A 21,211-nucleotide genomic window follows, 5' to 3' on the forward strand; every position below is an offset into this window, starting at 1 on the left:
AGATATTATGTACTATAAGGCCAACAACAGAATATCTTCTATTTCTCTTTATTTGTACTCTTTATTATATGTACTCTAATAATAATCATTAAAAATATTACAAAACAAATGAAAACATAAAACACAAAATAAAGCCATATGTAAAGATGAATCTAAATACCACCATCCCACCATAAAGAAATATCCTCTGATCACATTTTAGTGTCTATTCTTAAACACTTGTTTTAGGAATACATGCATATCCTTTTATGCAAAGTAGATATTAAGCCAATATTAAAAAAAATTCAAGCTATTACTATATATGTAAATGTATATACTTTCTTCCCTGTAACAATATGTCAATAAGAGTAGACCTACAGCACCGTTTTCATTGTTGTTGAGTACAACATTATACAGCTGTACAGCAGTTTATTTAATCAACCCCCTGTATCTCCTTCAGTTTCAAGTTTAGGAATATTTCTATTTTGATTTAAGAGACTTACATATTCCCTCAAAGTCACATCTACTTACTCTTCCAATATACACGGAAGTTCATTATAAGCTATCTGAGCATGAGCTCTTTGCTAAATGAAGATGATAAACCTTTTGGAAAATGGTATGTAATATAGAGTATTATTCTAATGGCTAAATTTTAATCAAGGTTCCAAGATAAACTTATTTCTCTATGTAAGAGTTCCCTTACCCTGAGTCCCCAGTCCCTTACACAAGCCCTGTAGGCCTCTGTACCCAAGGGCCTCTGACCTAGAAAACCTTATTGCTTCCATGTTTGATCCAAACCCTAACTGAAAAGTCAGGTGTAGCTGTCCATGACCCTAACGCATGATGAAATGGTAGTCTGCTCCTGAAGGAAATATCTGATACAAGGGACAGTCATGGGAACAAGTAATTACAGTGGAGCAATGGTAGAGGACTGTGTAAAGAGTAATGGGAAAAGGGTGGCAGAGTACAAGTGAGGGAATGCTTTCTGGGCCAAGAGAAGATCCTACGCAAAGAAACAAAGGAGTGGATATTCTTGGATTTTTTAGAGACTTGTGAGTTGTTCACTGTGACTAGAGAAAAGGGTCTAGAGGGGAACAGTGGTCAAGAGCTTTCATGCAACACTAAGAGTGGACTTCATGGCATTTCTGAATTGCCCTCTATGCTAAGCAATTTTTCTTCAATTATGTTTCTGAAAGGAGGAAGAGAAGTTTCCTCTGTAAAATGTTATCCCATTCTCTTCCTACTACTTTGAAAAACTGCTTCCATAGATTTTAGTTTTCCTAAACAAATGGACTTTTCTCTAAATTTGTAAGTGGTGGCATAGGACGCTGCTATGCATGGTCAGGTATTATGTGCTTCTCATTGCTACCATGTTCTATGTCCTGTTTTTTTTTAAAAAAAGCATCAAAAACATCCCCTACCATTATGATTATGGTTATCTGCCTTTGTGGACATCAGGTTTAGCTTGAGCTAAAAAAATGTCCTGGAAAATAAGTAGAAATTTTACATATATTTTGTATATATATTTTTATACACAAAAATCCATAGTTCTTTCCAATATGGCAAGCAATTTACCCACAGCATTTAAGAAAAATGAAGCAGCACCAGTCAAAGGTGAAAAAGCACCAGGCAATATGGCTCTTTTTGATTAAAAAGTATATTTGAAAAACCAAGACAACAGCCGTATCTTATAGCATCCAGTGATTAAAGGTGTTTTCAATTACATTAACAAACACAAGAAGTCAAATGTATTTGGCTATAACGCATTGGCATATATTGGCAGCCAAAACTTGGTCAACAGTTTTCCAAAAAAATATGTTATCACCCATTGCTTTGAACGCCTTCAGCTTCAACAGGGTCACAACCTCAAATTACCATCTTTTTAAGAAGTTTGCTCAATGGGAAGTTCTTCTTTACCAATCAGAACTTTTTTATCCAGAGACCAAGTCTTAAAATACCCAATTCAACCTCAGGCAGAAGTTTCACTCAGAGGAAGTGTGAATAGAGGTGGGTGGGGAGAAAGAAAAGGAAAGCCTGTTCTCCAAACACACTGACAAGAAGTTCATTCATGACCTGGCTGAAACTGGCAGCTAATCCAGAGCACATGACGGAAGTAAATATTTTGAGTCACAGCCCTGAGTCACCATTTCGAGTGATGCCGGAACTCCCCAGGCTGCTTGGACCATGCCACCAACCTTGAAAGGGATACAGAGTACAGACAACTGCAGAAATTCCAGTGCTGAAGGAAATGCTTCCTCAGGGAACAGTCGACAAAGAACAATGATTTCTGTCCATAATTCTGTAAAACACCTTGAAATATTAGCTCTGATCTCCCAAGTAAATTAAAAGGAAAAAGAGTGTCTCACACAATGGCAAAAATGAGAAGAAATTGCCCCGTATTATGTAAATTAACAAAGGACTCCATACTATCACTTTCGGAAATTCATAGAAGGAAATGCTGCTAGAGAATCTTAAAGTTAATTAGCAAGTACATCACCAGAGACTTGAAAATTTAACACCTATTTTGGTCAGCTTTTAAACTTGCCAGTTGCACTTTATCAGACTCCCGTGATTGAAGACTTCAGGACAGAAGCATATTGGATGATGCAAACTGTCATAGCTTTAGACTCTGCCCGCTGATTAGTAACCAACTCCTCTCATTTTTTTCTCATTTCCTCCAACGGTTTGAAAAGACACTGTCGAACATTTAACTTGCTGGAGAATTACAGGAGATGCTTATTTTTAAGACAAAGTTACTTTATCACCCTAAAGCTACATTTTTTTGTTTCTTCTTTTCATGCCTAAAGAATATCCTTCGGAACAACAAGACTACATCACCTTTTTTGAAAAGGCCAAAGGCCAGAAGAATGCCAAAACATTAGAAAAGCAAAACAGTAAACTTTTATTTGGAAGTGACCTGTGTATTTAGTCATTCAGCTCCCATTTGTTACTTTACAAATAATGATGTAGGTCCTCAGAGGGCTTATATTTTGCCCCAAAAAAGTGGCTATTAAAACGATGTAATGTACAGCATGGTGACTATAGTTAATAATACTGTGCTGCATATTTGAAAGTGGCTAAGAGAGCAGATCTCAAAAGTTCTCACCACAAGAAAAAAATATTTTGTAACTATGAATGGTGATAGATGTTAATTGACTTATTGTGCTCATCATATTGCAATATATATAAATATCAAATCATGATGTTGTATACCTGAAACTAGTATGTCAATTATACCTCAATTAAAAAAAAAATGCCATCCCATATTCACCCTTTAATAAAATAGACAATTTGCAGTCTTCCTTAAGCAGCTTTTTACCTCAAACATCACTTTTGCTCAGTCACACTTCCTATAACAAATTTGCCTGAAAGAAAAATCTCCCAATATGGTTTACTTATTTATGTGAAAATTAACAGGACAGAGAAAGAAATCTCTTTGATCATTCAGTTAAATAAATAAATCACGGGTAACTCCTATGTCTAAATGAATGGAATATAGCAGTTAAATGAGACAGATAAGGTCCCTGCTTTCAAGGGAGAGAAATAATAAAGAATTACATAAAATATTTTCAGAGTTACAAATACTATAAAAGAAACATGAGAGAAAATGAAAAAGTAGTCAGACAGCAGCTAGTATCATGTATTTGTAACATAATGCTATTGTGAAATAATGTATTTCATTGACTCAGAGCTGCAAATATTCAGATATCAACAGCTTTGAAATATGAATGTGTATTACAGTCAATGGTAACATAATTATAACTAGCAGCATTTTTCAGTAGTACCTAAATAGCACATTTTAACATCAGTGGGGGTGTAATTGGGCAGTGGCTGGCATTGAACATGAGGTTTCTTTTTAGAGAGTGATAGAAATGCTCTGAAATTAGATTATAATAATATCTGCAAAACTCTATAATTATGTACCCTTAAAACAGGTGAATATTATGATAAATTATATCTCAATAAAACTGTTTTTAAAAGATGACAAACTTGTCAGGTAGAAAAGCAGCTGCCACATGACAGAAATGCATGTATATAATAAAGACTTTTTCAAAATTAACAAAAAAAACAAACAGATGTATTCAGAAGGGAAACAGACCAAGAATACAAATAGACAATACAAAACAAAAACACAGAAAGAGCTAATAAACATATGAGAAAAGACTTAACCTCATTAGAAATCAGAAATGCAAGTTAAAACAAGATAAATGTTTCACCCACCAAACTAAGAAAGATTATATCAAGTTTGGTTCAGAGATAGGTTGTATCGATGTTTTCCTACTTCGCAAATATCTATCAAATGTATGTTAAAAAACACATCCCTTTGACTTCCAAATTTCATTTTTAGAAATTAATCCTAATAATTTAAAATATGAACAAACACTTAATAAACATGCTCAAAGCACTGTTATAATAGATTTTAAAAACAGCAAAAAAATCTATCTCCAACACAATAGGACATAAATTGAGTAAATTATAATTTTACATATTTATACACACAGACACACACACACACACAGTATATACAAAGGCCACAAGGTACATGCACAAACATGTTATACACACCCATCCAAATATATCCTATGGCCATTGATTTCCTGGGTGATGGGACTTGGGAGATTTTTATTTCCTTTCGGCCCCTTGAAGTTTTCTCATTTTTTTCAGTCAATGAATATGCATTATTTCCATGTTTTAAAAGGTTAAAAAAAAAAAAGTAGTGTGGATACGTATCCAATAATCTTCACATACAAAAGCTTAGTTACAAGCTTCCACATCCCCTCTTAATTAACTTTGTTTACATTTTCATCTCCCACACATAAAAGTTTTAGTTCATGAAATTCAAGAACACTTAAATTGAGCAAGCTCCTCCTAGCAATTTTTATAAGCATTATTCTTCCTATATTCAATAAACATTATACTTCCTAGTACTCAAACTACTAGAGTAGAATACTGTGAAAAATAATTCATTAAAAAAATCAAAATTCCAGATATTACTGAAGATCAAAATGGAGGTTAATAACTTCTTTGACTTAGTAAGAAAATACAGTTTCTTAATCTACGAAACTCTGAAAGACAATATGCAGTGGTTAGGTATCAGTATTAATGCAATGATGATTTGTTGTATAACTTTAAAGTGTCTTTAAATGTCTCTAGAAGCATAATTGCATTGACTTAAAATAACAAGAGATAAAGGTCTCTAAATCCAGTGTTTGGGTCCACAGACTATTGAAAAACTAATCACTTGTGAATGTAAAAACAAGTTCTGAAATCACAGTCTATGAACATGAGAAAGTGATATTAATTTACCTAGAGCTATCCAAAAACATCTTTTATATAAAATTAGATATAACTGTTTTCTAAAAGCAAACAAGAAGAGTCAGAAAAGTAGAGCCAGAAAAAAATATGATGAAGCTCATTTCACTGGGGACTGGCATTTATTTATTTATTGAATTATTACCACCACGGGGAACAGAGAATCAAAATCTCCCTCTCCTTCCGTGAGCAATTCTGATGCTTCTCATGGAGCAAGCACAAAGAATACAGGCCCTTTGAAAACACCCACTGCTCCATCAATGCTGGTTTGTTTCCTCCTAGTGATGAGAAGGAAATGATCCTGAAAGCATCTAACATTTTAAAACAAAAACTCTTTACTAAAGTTAAAAAAAAAAAGAAACCCAAGTCAATGTTAAGTCTTAAAATAATGGGTGTGAGTCAGGTCAAAATGAGCCAGGAAGAGGATAAGTTTAAAGGAATACATGAACTCAGTTTTGGTAAAACATTTAAAATGTTAAAATACCAACTAACTGCATGAGTTAAAATAACAACTAACTAGTAATAAAGGAATTGGATTAATTGATTTCTAGGTTGCCTGCCAGTTCTCCAATTGTATAATTCTCTATTGGGGAACAACAGATTATATCAGGAGAAACAGTTTCATTAAAAAACACACACATATATATAATTCTTTAGTATAAATTTATTTTGTATTAACAAAGGGAAGGGAGACTATTTTTCTCTGTGTTCTTTAACTTTCTAATTTGCAGAACTGTTGCAACTGGACAGATATCTAGACACCACTCTGAAAGACAGAAAATTCACCTAGAGGACAAAAGCAAACTTCGGAGGCTGTTTTTGAGATGGCCTGATTGTTTTAATTGCAATGAGCTGGCAACTGTACGGCAGAGAGGCCAGAGAGCAGCTAAGTTTTCTATTTTTTATTAAATACAAAGTGCTGTAATATCCAGAAAATACTCCACAGCATCTTTCTTGACTGGAAAATTGGCATGGCCAGGGTTTGCCCAGCCTACGGCCAAGCCCTTAGGGGAACAGGTAATAAGTGTTCCAGCAAGCCATTTGGGTGGCAGGGCAGTGATCTGACTTCTGACCTTCTCTAGAACAGATATTGTTGGTGAGAGGTGACATCCATTCACTGAATTTGGAACATAAACATAGGCGCTTCTCCTTTTATTAAGGGACGTATTTAACAATCATGCAGGCAAGCCCATCTTTCTACACAAAGAGACTTTGACCGTGCCAGGTGCTACATGTTCTCCTCTGTCAGTGCACATCATCAGTCTATCTTTTGAGAAAAGACTTACTATTAAGAAAACTGGGCAATGGTCAGTCTGTTAGTAACATCTGCTTCCTAAAAATGGAAAGCATGCTGCAAGGAGATTTTCCCAAATGCCACCATAACAGAGGTTACAACACAAACCAAGATATAATCCATTTAAGAATATCCACAATTATCTTTAGTTTTTTTCCTTTTCCATAATCATTCACTTCCCCACAACTGTAGTATGGGCATGATGTAAACTATCCTTTCTTCATTTGTACACTGCTTCATCGCTTATAAAGTACCTTCATAGACATTATCTCATTAAATGCACATGACAAACTTGAAGGGTAGGTATTATGCTTATTTGACAGATGGGAAAAAGTGAGGCTGGCAAACTTAAATCACTTGCCCAGGGTCGCATCTAGTGCGTGTCAGAGCTTGAATCTGAGCCTTCACCTTCTAGTTTGCATTCCCCATGACCACAGAACCAAAGCAAAAACAACAAGAGAGGGAACAAGGCCGACTTACATACGCATGGCTGTGCCTAAAGTAGCTTATAGTATAACCAATATGAAACAAAATAGTTAAAAGGGCACTGTGGTAACAGAATAATCCCCCCCCACCCCGCCACCCAAAGATGTCCAAGTCCTAACCCCTGGAAACTTACATTTGAATATGTGACCTTACATGGCAAGAGGGACATTGCAGGTGTGATTAAATTAAGGGGCTTGAAATGGAAGGTTACTCCAGATTTTCTCTGTAGGTCTGATATAGTCACAACCGGGAGGCAGAAGATTCAGTGTCAGAGTGGTGTAGCCTGAGAAAGATTCAACCAGCTACTGCTGGCTTTAACAACGGAGGAAGGGGCTACAAGCCAAGGAAGGTAGGTGGCCTCTAGAAGTTAGAAAAGGCATGAAAACAGATTCTTCCCTAGAGCCCCCAAGAGGAATGCAGCACTGCAGACATCTTGATTTTGGCCCAATGAGACAGCTGACCTTCAGAACTGAAGATAATAAATTTGTGTTGTTTTTAAGCCTCCAAGATTATAGTAACTTGTTATGACAACAATAAGAAACTAATTGAGGCATGAAGACAAAATTGAGATAACAGACTACCCCTAGCCTGCTACATAAATATTCTTGATATTGTTTTGTATACCAACATAATACAGTTTTAGAATATTTTTACTTCCTAAAATACATAGATCATTAATCCTTAAACTAAAGCAGATTTGCTTAAGTTCTACTTTTCCACATCTACATTCAGATAAATTGTGTTTTCTACATGACAATCATCTTTTTTTTTTAGGAGTAGGGGAATAAGATACAACCTACTATGTATAAAATAAATAAGCTATAAGGATATACTGTACAGCACGGTGAATATTGCCAATATTTTATAATAACTATAAATTGAGTATGAGCTTTAAAAATTGTGAATCACTATGTTATACATCCAAAATGTATATAATATTGTAAATCAACTATACCTTAATTTTTTTAAAAAAATCATCTTAGTACAAAACAAACAAATCATACTCCAAAATGACCTTTTAATTTTCACTAATTCAACAATGTTTCCAAGTTCAGATTATTCTGTCAATTTAGGGGAAAATCAGCTTTCAGCCATTATGCAAACCTTGGTTAAAACCTACAAATTTTGGGCTTCCCTGGTGGCACAGTGGTTGAGAGTCCGCCTGCCGATGCAGGGGACACGGGTTCGTGCCCCGGTCCGGGAGGATCCCACATGCCGCGGAGCGGCTGGGCCCGTGAGCCATAGCCGCTGAGCCTGCGCGTCTGGAGCCTGTGCTCCGCAGTGGGAGAGGCCACAGCAGTGAGAGGCCCACGTACCACAAAAAAAAAAAAAAAAAAAAACCCTACAAATTTTGTGGAGTCACTAGATGAAGGGGTTTAAAAATCCAAGTGGGCAACTAGTATTCTGAAGCAAGGTATAATATTTCAATCACCATACAGGCATGTAAAATAAGACACTAGGTTTTCCTTTTTAACACTGTAGTTGTGGTTTTCTTTACATATTACATCAAGAAAATCAGCAGGAAAAAGAAAAAGAAGACAAGTCACACAAAAGGACACAACTAGAAATGTAATAAAGTTCATGTTTAGAAGTTAACAAAACAAAACAAGACAAGCAAAAGTCAAAAGCTTGAAAGAAAAAACAGAGAGCATGTTTGGGAACTAAGTTTCACAAATCCATGAAATAAGAAATTTTAGACTGAGGTTTCCTTTTATTGCTGCAGACTCAGTAATGCACAAATACCATTCAAAAATCAAAGCACTAAGTAAGCTTACCATCTTGGATTGAATTTTCTGCTAAATTAAACTGTTCATCGCAGAACCCTACATTTTCCCTTAATTTTTTAAAAGGCATGTCTACAATATTTTGGAGATATCCACATGATAATATTCATTATTTCATGTAACTTGTATAATTCTACCAAAAATAATGACTAAGAAAATTAATAGAATGGGTACTGAAAGTGTTACTTTCTCTGTAATGGTCACATCAAATCTACTTAGCATGGCAAGGAACCAAGATCTACCCATTGAGCTCTAGATCCTTTTATTTTTAATACAATGCTCTTGTGTGTGTTAGGCTTGATGGTGAATTTATTTGATTGGACTGCTGGTTTAGAATATCTTTAAAGTTCATTTAGATCCTCCCTCAGTTTACTTCCAGCTTCATTTCTCAACATGCTCTCAACTCTCTCACATTGCACATATAAATCTTATAGATAGATGCATATACGCGGGTCACATGGAATTGTTGATTTTCCTTCATAAACATCTTTTACTAATCTATGCATATATTGTTTCCTCTGCCTGGAACCCTCTTCCACATCTGGTGAATTCTACCTCATCTTTTATTAGCTACCTAAAATATCACCAACCGATCTGGGAAGCCTTCCTCAAAGGCCCCAAGCAGAATTAGATACTTTCCAGGTATGCCTCATTTATTTTGGTATAAATCTATTTGTGTCTACTTCTCAGAGTTAAAATGAAGTAAATTTAGATTGGTCTTCCAAACATATTTCTGAAATCTTCCTTCCTCTCCCTCTACCCAAAATCATGCCTGGAGTAAGAAGAAAAGCACACTGAAAGTATTCATATTTCCTCTTTAAGAGCTAAGAAACTAAGTGTTACACTATCCTAATACCAAAATCCAGACTTTCTTCCTTAGCTACTACTACATGTCTTAATGCATGTGACGACCCACAATAAAATGGCCTACTAAATTATACATCGTCTAATATCTAGGTACATCTTTGGTAAACAGAACATAAAATTGGTCCATGAATTATTGATCAGTAACAGATACACACTGGATTTGTAAAGGATGTTTTCTGACTAGTATCTTTTTTTCCAGCCCAAAAGAGAAAAAGGTACCCTCTTACTACTATTCTTTTTCTTCTTTTGAAGGACCCTAAGTTTTAGTTCTCTAAACAAGCTCTAATCTATCATTTCTTAGCTGTGCCAGATAAGATAGACTTTTTCTGACTTTCATAGGCATATGGCTTAGACTCAGATACTACCATAAAAGCTTTGAATCTCTAGCAAGTGTTGCAGAGAGCCAGGGATGGGTAAGAAATTATTCCCATGGTGTTGCCCCACAGTCAGTAAGAGCAATTCCAATAGCAATAAAACCCTACACTACTGGTTCCTCTGTTAGCTTCTCTTGCTCATTTTTCAGAAAGCTACAAGTTACCAATATCCTGCCAATAAATTCCTATTCAGCAAAATTCAGCCAAAGTCAATTTTTATTGCTTTGCACGAAGAACCCAACACCTGCATGCAATAAACACACATATACAACCTACCATATGCCAGACACTTCTCCATACACTAGCACACAATGGTGAGCAGAAACACATCTGTTCCCTCTCTGGAGAGTTTACAGTCTAATCAGGAAAACAAACACATCATAAGATAACCAGAAAAAAAAAGAAAAGAAAAGAAAACAAGTATAAATTTCAGCTAAATGAAGAAAAAGAGCTGTACTTAGTGCACTGACAGCCTGTATAGCAGAACCTGATCTAAAAGGAAGAAGAAGGAAATGGGAAAGGACATTGATAATATACTATTTAACACCAAGCATTTATAGTATCTCCAAAAAGTACCTTACTCTAAAAAATTTTATGGTGATCCTGGAGCTAGCTGAAGTTTGTTCTTTTTACAGGAAGGGATAAAGTCATTATTCTGTTTTTTCTAAAGAGAAATAGCCCAAGAAACAAATGAGCCTAGAGCAGTACTTCAAACAGTTACAAACTTCAAATGTTGATGCAACAACTATCAGGAAGTCTTCTCGGGGCTCAGCTAAACTTTCAGACTCACAAAACTACCAAAGGCCACACACAGCACCAATCTATTTAGAGGCTATAGTACAGAACCAGGCATAACCTCCCCGATGAGAGTCCTTACATGAACTTCCCTGTGCAGCAGTACACACAGCTGTCCAGAGCTCTTCTCTTTGCCTCATCAGGAGACAGCTCAGGTATGAAGAAACTAGATGTGGTGGGTACAGCAGCTACCCATGCTTCAAAGCCTCCTGCCCCATAGGAATGGTATCTCTTGTAATGACCCCATAGCCAGAGCTTCCAGAGTTCCCGCAAAGGACATGCCAGTTGTAAGAGTCACTGAACTCAGGGAACTCCAAAGCTATGGCTTCCCCATCAGGTATTTATTAGTCTATTTACAGTTTCTCCCAGTCTAAATGCAATATACCAACCAGGGGCTTATTCTTAGCATAAGCAATGATACCTAGTCACTTAGCCACTCAGGACCCAGTAAAACAGAACAAGAAACTTAACAGAAGATCGAGTTGGCATACAGAATAGGAAAGAGTTTTAATGACCATTTTCCAAAAGCTGACTACTGATAATTTTACTCAACTTTAATATCCCTACGTGTATTATTCAGTTAGGCTGCATTACACTATAGTAACAAGCATCCCCAATAACTATTAGTCAAAAATAACAAAGGATTATTTTATACACATACATTGTGGGTCAGTAAGAGTCTAACCTTTATGTCTTCCTCACTCAGGGACCCAGGCTGAGGGAGGTTCTATTATTTACACTATCACTACTCACTATGGCATCTGGTAAGAGAAGAAGCAGAACAATGCCCCAACTTCTAAACACCTCCACCCATCAACGACACACTTCTGCTCATGTTTCATTGGCTAGCAAAAGTCACAGGGGCTTACCGAAATTCGAGGTTATTCCCAGAAATATGATACTAATGAACAGTTGTAATATCTACCATATCATGTAAGAGATAATTTAAATAAAATAATTTTATAAATTTTACTTCCCAAATATTAAAAACATGAGGATGGAGCCCTTTTAAGCACTAAAGTCTCCTCTGGATTCAGAAACACAATAAAGTAGAGAAAATAAGCTAACTAATTGAAACTTTTCATGATCACCCTGGGAATGTAGTACAGCTGTGGAAAGGTAGGTAATTTTCCCAAGGTAACACTGGAAGAACGGCAGAGTCTGGATTTGAACCCAGGCCTGTGTGACTCCATGGCCTATTTCTTTTTCATGACACAACAATGCATAGCAAATATGGATGGAGTGAATGAAGAAAGAAGAGTTAAAGGGTAAACTCCACAAGAGTATCAAGAAGGTTAGGAGGCAGGGAACTATATTCAATATCCTGTGACAAACCATAATGGAAAAGAATATGAAAAAGAATACATACATATGTATAACTGGGTCACTTTGCTGTACAGAAGAAATTAACACAATACTGTAAATCAACTATACTTCAATAAAATTTTTTTAAAAAGGTTAGGAGGAGTAAGGGGACAAGATATCAATAGTTTCAGACAGGCAAAGAGTGGAGACATTAAATATGGAAGGAATGAAGAGTGAGGCGAATTATAAGAGAGAGGTTCAATAAGATGAGGGATCAAGTCTCCACTGAAGGAGGCTGCCACCAGCGATTGCAGTTCGGGCCACTGCTGGGCTGGGCTTAGGGAGCTGCCAGATTGAAATGGCTGAGCATGGGAAGTGATGAAGAGAGGCACCGTGTTCAATACCCTGTTTGTGAAGAAAAGGAGAAAGGAAAATGGCTAAAAGAAGACACATGCTCAAGGGAAAGCTGTTTTGATTAGTTTTCCAGGTAGGAAAAAATTAACCATGTTTGAAAGTTCAAAAAAAAAAAAAAAAAAAGAAGGGAGCAGGGGAAGAGCAGGAACATAGAGTTAAATGAGAAGGTTCCTGAGAAGGGAGAAGTAATAAAAATATAAAACAGCTTGGGCTTCCCTGGTGGCGCAGTGGTTGAGAGTCCGCCTGCCAACGCAGGGGACACGGGTTCGTGCCCCGGTCCGGGAAGATCCCATATGCCGCGGAGTGGCTGGGCCCATGGGCCATGGCCGCTGGGCCTGCGCATCCGGAGCCTGTGCTCCGCAATGGGAGAGGCTGCAGCAGTGAGAGGTCCGCGTACCGCAAAAAAAAAACAAGAAACAAAACAAAAAAAACCCCAGCTTATACTAAGTGAGCCATGATAGTGTGCCCAGTCCCTACACTAAGCACTTTACATGTCTTAACACATGTAAATCAACTCATTCCATTTAATGCATTCCTATGGAGCAGGGTTGATGCCTCAGTCAGGGAGAGGGTAGTAACCTGTTAGTAACTTGTGCAAGTTAAACCGCTGTAAACTACAGGGCTGGGGCTTGAGTCCCAGGCAGTTTGCCTTCAGAAACCACATTTATCCACTCAGCTACTGTCTCCCAACACAAGACAGGGGCGAGGGAGAGAAAGAGGGAAAAGCCACTATTCTCCCTCGAGATAACGGAGAAGATAAAAGGCATCAGTGGGGCAGAGATGTTTATGTGTTTGGGCTCAGATGGGACAGAGGTGTGAGAAAAGTTCAGGTGGATTCTGTAAGTTGTAAGCATTTCTTCCACAGTCAAGACACAGTCTAATGGTGCTGTGTCCAGATATATGTACATGCTCATGACTAGATTATTGAAAACTATATTCTCCTTTTTTCTTAAATTCAAACACTATTTGGATAAAAATTCCAATGTAAAAAATGCAGTCAATTTGTATATTCTTTTCATAAGAGAAGTCTCAGAGGTTATACAAAATGATTAAGAGAAATATCATAAGCAAGGACAAAAAGAGAATAGAACAAAAAATCCGTATTTGTAAACATATAATGAAAGGACTTTAGTTATTTCCTCATTATAGAAAAAGCTCTTATGATTCATTCATCCATCTATTCAATTTATTGGGTACCACTTGTGCCAGGCACCAGGCATTGTTCTAGGCCCTGGGATTTCAGCAGTGAACAAAACAGATAAAAACTATCCCGGTGGAATACATATCCTAATTGAAAGAAAGAGGCATTAACTAAAAATAAATAACTTCTATAGCAATGTGAGTACTAAGGAAAAAATAAAGCTGAAAAGTGGATGGAAGCACAAAGTGGGAAAAGGGGAACTGGCATTTTAAATAAGCTGGTCAGAGCATTACTAAGAAGATAACACTTGAGCAATTCCCACAGGAGGTGGTGGAGGGGCACCCAATGTACACTGGAGGGATCAATGCTCCAGGCAGCGGGAACAGTCCAGGGGAAGGTGAGGTGGAAATGTGCCTACTGTTCACAAGCCATTGCAAGGAGCTCCAGTGAGGCTGGAAGAGCATGAAGAAGGGGAGAACACTAGAAGATGAAGGTAAAGATAGAAATGGTGGGCTGGAATACTCAGTCCTCTCGGCTACTGCAGGACAGATGGGGAGACATTAGTGGAATCTGAACGGGAGTGTCATAATCTGAATATTTTAAAAGAATCACTCTGGCTGCTCTAGAGAACAAACAGCAGGGGGTACCCAGGGCAGAATCGGGGAGAACTGCGAGGGGGGTGCCGGCTCTCTTCCCTCTGCCCCTCCAGGTCTCCTCTCCACCGTCCCCCACCCTGCTCTTTGCCCACGACACTGACCAGTGTGAACTCATGGGCAGCCGGGCACGCTGGCTCCCACTTGGATTCAGCCAGTGGGGAGCACGCACAGAGATGAAAGGGAGGAAGGAGAGTGAGGCCAGGGTTTTATTCCCGTGTTCTTTCCAGTCACCTTGGGCTGGCTACTGTCCTCTGACAAAAGCCACAGTTCCCTCACGTGGCTCGCCCCACTGCCTGGATTCTGGTAACTGCTCCCTTCCCTTTCTCCCTTCAGGCTTAGAGGCCAAATTTTAACTAGTGCCCACTTACTTTGTAAATAGTCCCCTTACTAAAAGCTCCTCAAACTATCCCAATTTAAGTGTGCCATCTCTTTCCTTTACTAATTCAGGAGCCCAGGGCAACAGTCCAGGTGAAAGACAATTGTGGCTTGAACTAGGATGTTAGCAGCAGAAGGACAAAGAAGCAGTTAGACTATGACTTGCTGAGATTTTATGTCAAGCATGACTCCAAATTTTGGCCTAACTAACCAAAAGGATGGAGTGCCATCAACTGAGATTCATTTTTTTTAATCCACTAATCAACAGAAAATATGTGCAAATATATTAAAAGTGGCTCAGAGGAAAAGGAATACTATGGCTTACAAACAAATGCAAAGGTGATTAGTCTTACTGTTAATTAAAGGAATACAAATTAATATAATATAAAATAATATAATAATATATTACATATATAAATTATACATATATAATACATAGAATAATGATATGATATATAATATAAAATTGACAAAGATAAAAAATATGGTGATAAATGGTATTGGCATGGATGTCAGAAAACACTGGAGCTTTGTAAACTTCTGTGAAAAATAATTTGCAATTTCTATCAAAACAGTACATATACCTTTTTTTCATTGAACTATAGCTGATTTACAATGTTGTGCCAATCTCTACTATACAGCAAAGTAACTCAGTTCTACACATGTAGACATTCCTTTTTTTATATTCTTTCCCATTATGGTTTATCACAGGATAACGAATACAGTTCCCTGTGTTATACAGTAGGGCCTTGTTGTTTATCCATCCTATATATAACAGTTTACACCGGCTAATCCCACACTCCCAGTCCTTCCCTCCCCCAGCCCCCTCCCCCTTGGCAACCACAAGTCTGTTCTCTATGTCTATGAGTCTGTTTCTGTTTTGTAGATAGGTTCATTTGTGCCATATTTTAAATTCCACCTAAAAGTGACATATGGTATTGGTCTTTCTCCTTCTGACTTACTTCACTTAGTATCATAATCTCTAGTTGCATCCATGTTGCTGCAAATGTTATTATTTCATTCTTTTTCATGGCTGAGTAGTATTCCATTGCATATATGTACCACATCTTCTTTATCCATTCATCTGTTGATGGACATTTAGGTTGTTTCCATGTTTTGGCTATTGAGAATAGTACTGCTATGCACATGGGGGGGTGTATCTTTTTGAATTAAAGTTTTGTCCAGGTATATGCCCAGGAGTGGGATTGCTGGATCATATGGTAGTTCTATTTTTAGTTTTCTGAGGAACCTCCACACTGCTTTCCATAGTGGCTGCACCAACTTACATTCCCACCAACAGTGTAGGAGGTTTCCCTTTTCTCCACACCCTCTCCAGCATTTGTTATTTGTAGACTTTTTAATGATGGCCAATCTGACCAGTGTGAGGTGGTACCTCATTGCAGTTTTGATTTGCATTTCTCTAATAATTAGTAATATTGAGCATCTTTTCATGTGCCTACTGGCCATCTGTATATCTTCTCTGGAGAAATGTCTATTAAGGTCTTCTGTCCATTTTTCAATTGGGTTGTTATTTTTGTTGTTGTTGAGCTGTATGAGCCATTTGTATATTTTGGAGATTAGGCCCTTGTCGTCACATCATTTGCAAATATTTTCTCCCATTCCGTAGGTTGTCTTTTTGTTTTTTTTATGGTTTCCTTTGCTATGCAAAAGCTTGTAAGTTTGATTAGGTCCCATTTGTTTATTTTTATCTATATTGCCTTGGGAGACTGACCTAAGAAAACACTGGTACGATTTATGTAAGAGAATGTTTTGCCTATGCTCTCTTCTAGGGGTTTTATGGTGTCATGTCTTATGTTTAAGTCTTTAAGCCATTTTGAGTTTATTTTTGTGCATGGTTTGAGGGTGTGTTTTAACTTCATTGATTTACATGCAGCTGTCCAACTTTCTCAGCACGACCTGCTGAAGAGACTGTCTTTTTCCCATTTTACATTCTTGCCACCTTTGTTGAAGATTAATTGACTGTAGGTGTGTGGGTTTATTTCTGGGATCTCTATTCTGTTCCATTGATCCATGTCTGTTTTTGTACCAATACCACACTGTTTTGATTACTGTAGCTTTGTAGTATTAAAACAATACATATACTTTGATCTAAAAATCCTGCTAGGACTTTATCATACATATTCACACACTTGCACAAATACCTGTGTATAACATTTTCACTATAGCAGTGTTTAAAATTACAAAAAAAACAGAAACAATCTAAATGTCCATCAACAGGAAATATGAGTTAAATAATTTAGGCTATATATACTATAAAACACAATACTATCAGTGGTTTTCAAAGAATGAGGTAAATCTATATATGTCTACGAGAGATTATATTGGGCAGGGAGGGGCGGGGGGCTGAGTCAGGTAGCTAATAGTAATATTTAGTATATTCCTATTTGTGAGTTTTTTTTTTTAAGGATATACAGATATATAGGAATAAGAAAATTCTAGGAAGATCAAAGAAACTATTTAAAGTGATTGCCTCTAAGCAGGCTAATGTGAGCAAGTCCTATTTTTTCACTGTCTACCCTCTTGGACCGTCTGAAATTTTTTCAATAAAAATAATACTAAAGCCAAATTTCAAAATGACCAGTAATAAATTATCTGGCACTGCACAAAACCTGTGGTGTTGAATACAGAAATATATCTGAACAGTTCAACATTTTTTTATTAGTGTTCACATGTTGTTAGAAGATATAAATGCCCTGACCCATAACATCCTGGATCCCAGGTATATTTCTCCATTTGTGGTAAAATTGAGCCTATTTACATACTCTTGGGGTTTTCCAAATGCCAGTCATATATGGAAAAAACAACAAAGTTTAATGTAGATAGTTTCAAATGGAAAAAAGCAAACATGTGACCCAATCCCTGTGAAGAACTGGCTTAACGACACTCATTTTGGTACTGGTCACGATATCAAATGTAACAGTCCACAACATGATTTCTGTTTCACTGGTATTATAATTCCCAGAATGAATATGTTTCAGAACCAGCAAGAAATAACAATATGGAAAAAAATATTAATTTTCTTCAGGCTTATCTTAAAATATTTTGTCAAAGCCAGCAAATCAAAACTGGTAAAAAATTTTGCAGAACTATTGTACCAGAAGAATGTCACACTATTTCTTTGAGGAGTCTCTAAATTTTCACATATGTGGATAAATATATCAATACAAATGTATACAGGATTATGTATATTTTATTTTACTGATGTAAATGTAAAACTTATTTCTTATTTGTCATCTTCCTTATGCTATTTTCCTCCTTACCACCACAATCTGACACTTGAATTTGTCTCTGTTAGATAAAAATTTAATGTTATCAGAACCATAACATATTATTTTCCCAATAAATTTTGGATAAGAATTTGTTTTTTAAGTCAACCAAATCTACTTGAATACAATATATTCCTCAACTGGTTTTGACAGCACAACCCAAGACTTTAGATTATTTCACGATTAAGGAGTCAGTGAGTCAATTTTGCTGACAAGAGAAAGGACAAAAGCCTTTCTCAGAAGAGGTGCAAAAACATTTTAACAGATTCTCCCCAGACTTCTGCAGATTGACATTATCAGGGAAGTTGAAGACATCCAAAGCAGTGTGGAAACACAATATATTTTTAAGGCTTTTATATGCCACAAAACTGTACAAAAAAATCATATAATAAGTCATTTGTCTTTATATAACTTTCTCTGGGGATCTGAAGTGCTGATACATATTACTTCACTAAATTGTTACATTTAAGCTAAAGCAAGTACTTTCAAAAATTAAATCATATTTTGAAACATATCAAATGGGGAGGGACTTCCCTGGTGGTGCAGTGGTTAACAATCTGCCTGCCAATGCAGGGGACACAGGTTCGAGCCCTGGTCTGGGAAGATCCCACATGCTGCGGAGCGACTAAGCCCGTGCGCCACAACTACTGAGCCTGTGCTCTAGAGCCCGTGAGCCACAACTACTGAGCCCACGTGCCACAACTACTGAAGCCCACAAGCCTAGAGCCTGTGCTCCACAACAAGAGAAGCCACTGCAATGAGAAGCCCGCGCACCGCACCACAACGAAGACCCAACACAGCCAAAAATAAATAAATAAATAAGTTTATTAAAAAAATAAAATTCTATTCAAATGGGGAGAGGCAAAGGTAGGCGGAAAATATCAAATAACAGAAATTAAGAAAAGGGACCACGGCATCAACATTTACCTGTCGCATCAAATTCAATTGGCTGGCACCCACGGTGAGAAGACCAGTCACACTTGAGGACTTGCCCTCCTTCCACGATCCCAGGCTGGGTAGTGTTTGCTTTGGGAGCTCCCACCAGAAGAAACATCCTGCTAAAATACAAAAGGCAAGACAAGACTTTAAGTGGCAAAAGCATAAATAATATCTTATGACTTAGGAAGAGCAATCATTCTCTTGATTTTATCTACAAATATTCTTTAAAAACCACTCACTGAGAGCATAATCCACCTTCATTATTCACTTGGTGCTCTTTTACATACATACATTATTCAATATAGTTTACTCATCCTAGTAACACATTATAAGGCAACTTCAGGGTTATATGTCATTTAAAAATTTATGCTGGCCAAACTGTATACTTTGAATAGGTACAGTTTATTATATGTCAATTATAGCTCAATTAATTTGTTTAAAATGTATGCTAGCTAGAGACAGGAACATTTGTCTTGATTTTTGTTTTTTTTGTGTGTGATTTTTCTGTACACTTTCCATATCCTGAATAATGAACAAAAAAAATAAATGATTCTAAATAAATGGTTCTAAGGTATGGTAATTTTAAATATTATCATTTTTCCATTGGGAAAACTTATCTTGTTTTAAAACTACATACTTCAATTTTTTTTTTAATAGTGACTAACGAATGTCTTTTTTCACTGGATTAATCTAATCAATTCCTGGTCAAAGAATAGAAGCACTATTCAATTTCTTAACAGGATAAAATTAGCAAAAGACAAAATAATCAGGAGTCAGATTTTTAAGTAAAAGAGATCTTTTCTTTAGTTGTTTCTATTCATTCAGAAAAAAAAATATGGATTGAGTGTCTCCTCTACTAAGGCACAGATATGGGTGGGCACTAGAGAAACGAGGATGAATAAGACAATCTTGGTTCCTGCTCTCAGTGGAGCTTACATTCCCTTTGGGAAGAAATCCAGAAACTTGCCAAGAAAATTAGTCACTGTTACAAGTGCTACGAAAGAACCAACAATTGGCTGAGAGGTATTATTTGGGAACAAGGAGAGGAGACCTTCTTTAGATTAAGGGAAGTTACCTCTAAGGAATGGAGGGGAGACACTTCCTTTGGATAAAGGGATGTCTAAGGAAGTTATCTTTCAAGAACAGGGAGAAGAGACCTCTTTCAGATAAAGCAGCAAAGGGATTTACCTCTAAGTAAATTGAGATGTACGGGATTAGAAGAAGGTCGCCAAGGAGTGTCTGTGTGTTGGGAGTGAGGGGCTAAGTGAGTGGGATGGAGAGGTGGATGGGAGGGCCCCAGGCAGAGGTACAAAGACTCAAGGCGGGAAAGAGCTTAGTCTCCAAGAGTTACAAGGAAAGAGGTGTGGCTAAAGGAGAGCAAGCTGGGAATGGCACAAGATAAAACTGCGGAGCTTGGCAAGAGCTAAATCACACAAGGTCCTTTAGCCAGGTAAAACTTTTGGATTTTATCATAAGGTCCACGTGAAGCTTCTGAATGTTTTTTAAAGCAAGGGAATGACATAATCTAATAAAGAAAATGAAATGTGGCACCTTATGGGGAAAGTATTAAGGGGGAGGGGGGGCAAAAATGGAACAAGAAAAGCGAGAGACTTTGAGCACCTGAGGGAGGAGGTGACGGTAAACTAGGCTGGGAGGACAGATGGAGAAGGAGATGGACGGGCAGATTTGGGAAATATCTGGAGTAGAATGAACGGGAACAGCTGGAGGCTTGAATGTGGTAGAAAGGGAAGATTAGAATAAAGCACGTCACCTAGGTTTCTTTCTGGAGTGCAGGGATGGGAGAACCACTTACTGTGCTAGAAAAGCCCAGAGAGTAGGGAAGCAGAAGGCAGACTAAGTACTTACAGGAAAACCAAGAGTTCAGTTCCTAACATGTTAGCTTGAAATACCTGTGAGACACCTAATTGGTGGTCTGTTGCTCTGAGGAGAGTTCTGCCCTTAGAGATAACGTGTTGAGAATGTCAACTTGGAACGGATGGGTTCACACAGGGAGAGGCTTCAGAGAGAAGTGGAAAGAGAGGAAGCAACAACATTTAAGTCAGAGAAAGAGGATAGAGTAAAAGAGGCTGAGAAGCAGCTAACTGAAACATAGGAGAAGAAAACAGGATACAGATAGACACAGAAGGCCCTCAATAAATGCTGTCACCATTATCATTTCATTTCCTTGTTAAACACTAAGCC

General features: G+C 37.3%; 1 protein-coding gene across 3 annotated transcripts in view; it reads right to left on the minus strand.

Moving 5' to 3' along the window:
- Positions 1-21,211, minus strand: part of ITGAV (integrin subunit alpha V) — a 93,951-nt gene that overhangs the window by 64,050 nt on the left and 8,690 nt on the right. For 2 of the 3 annotated variants that reach the window (XM_060152484.1, XM_060152486.1), the window contains exon 2: positions 18,998-19,128. In XM_060152484.1, coding sequence (XP_060008467.1) covers positions 18,998-19,128 — 131 coding nt within the window. The remainder of the gene's footprint in view (positions 1-18,997; positions 19,129-21,211) is intronic. The other variant, XM_060152487.1, reaches the window with a different exon arrangement.

This window comes from Lagenorhynchus albirostris, chromosome 6, assembly GCF_949774975.1.
Source record: "Lagenorhynchus albirostris chromosome 6, mLagAlb1.1, whole genome shotgun sequence".
Lineage (NCBI taxonomy): Eukaryota > Metazoa > Chordata > Mammalia > Artiodactyla > Delphinidae > Lagenorhynchus > Lagenorhynchus albirostris.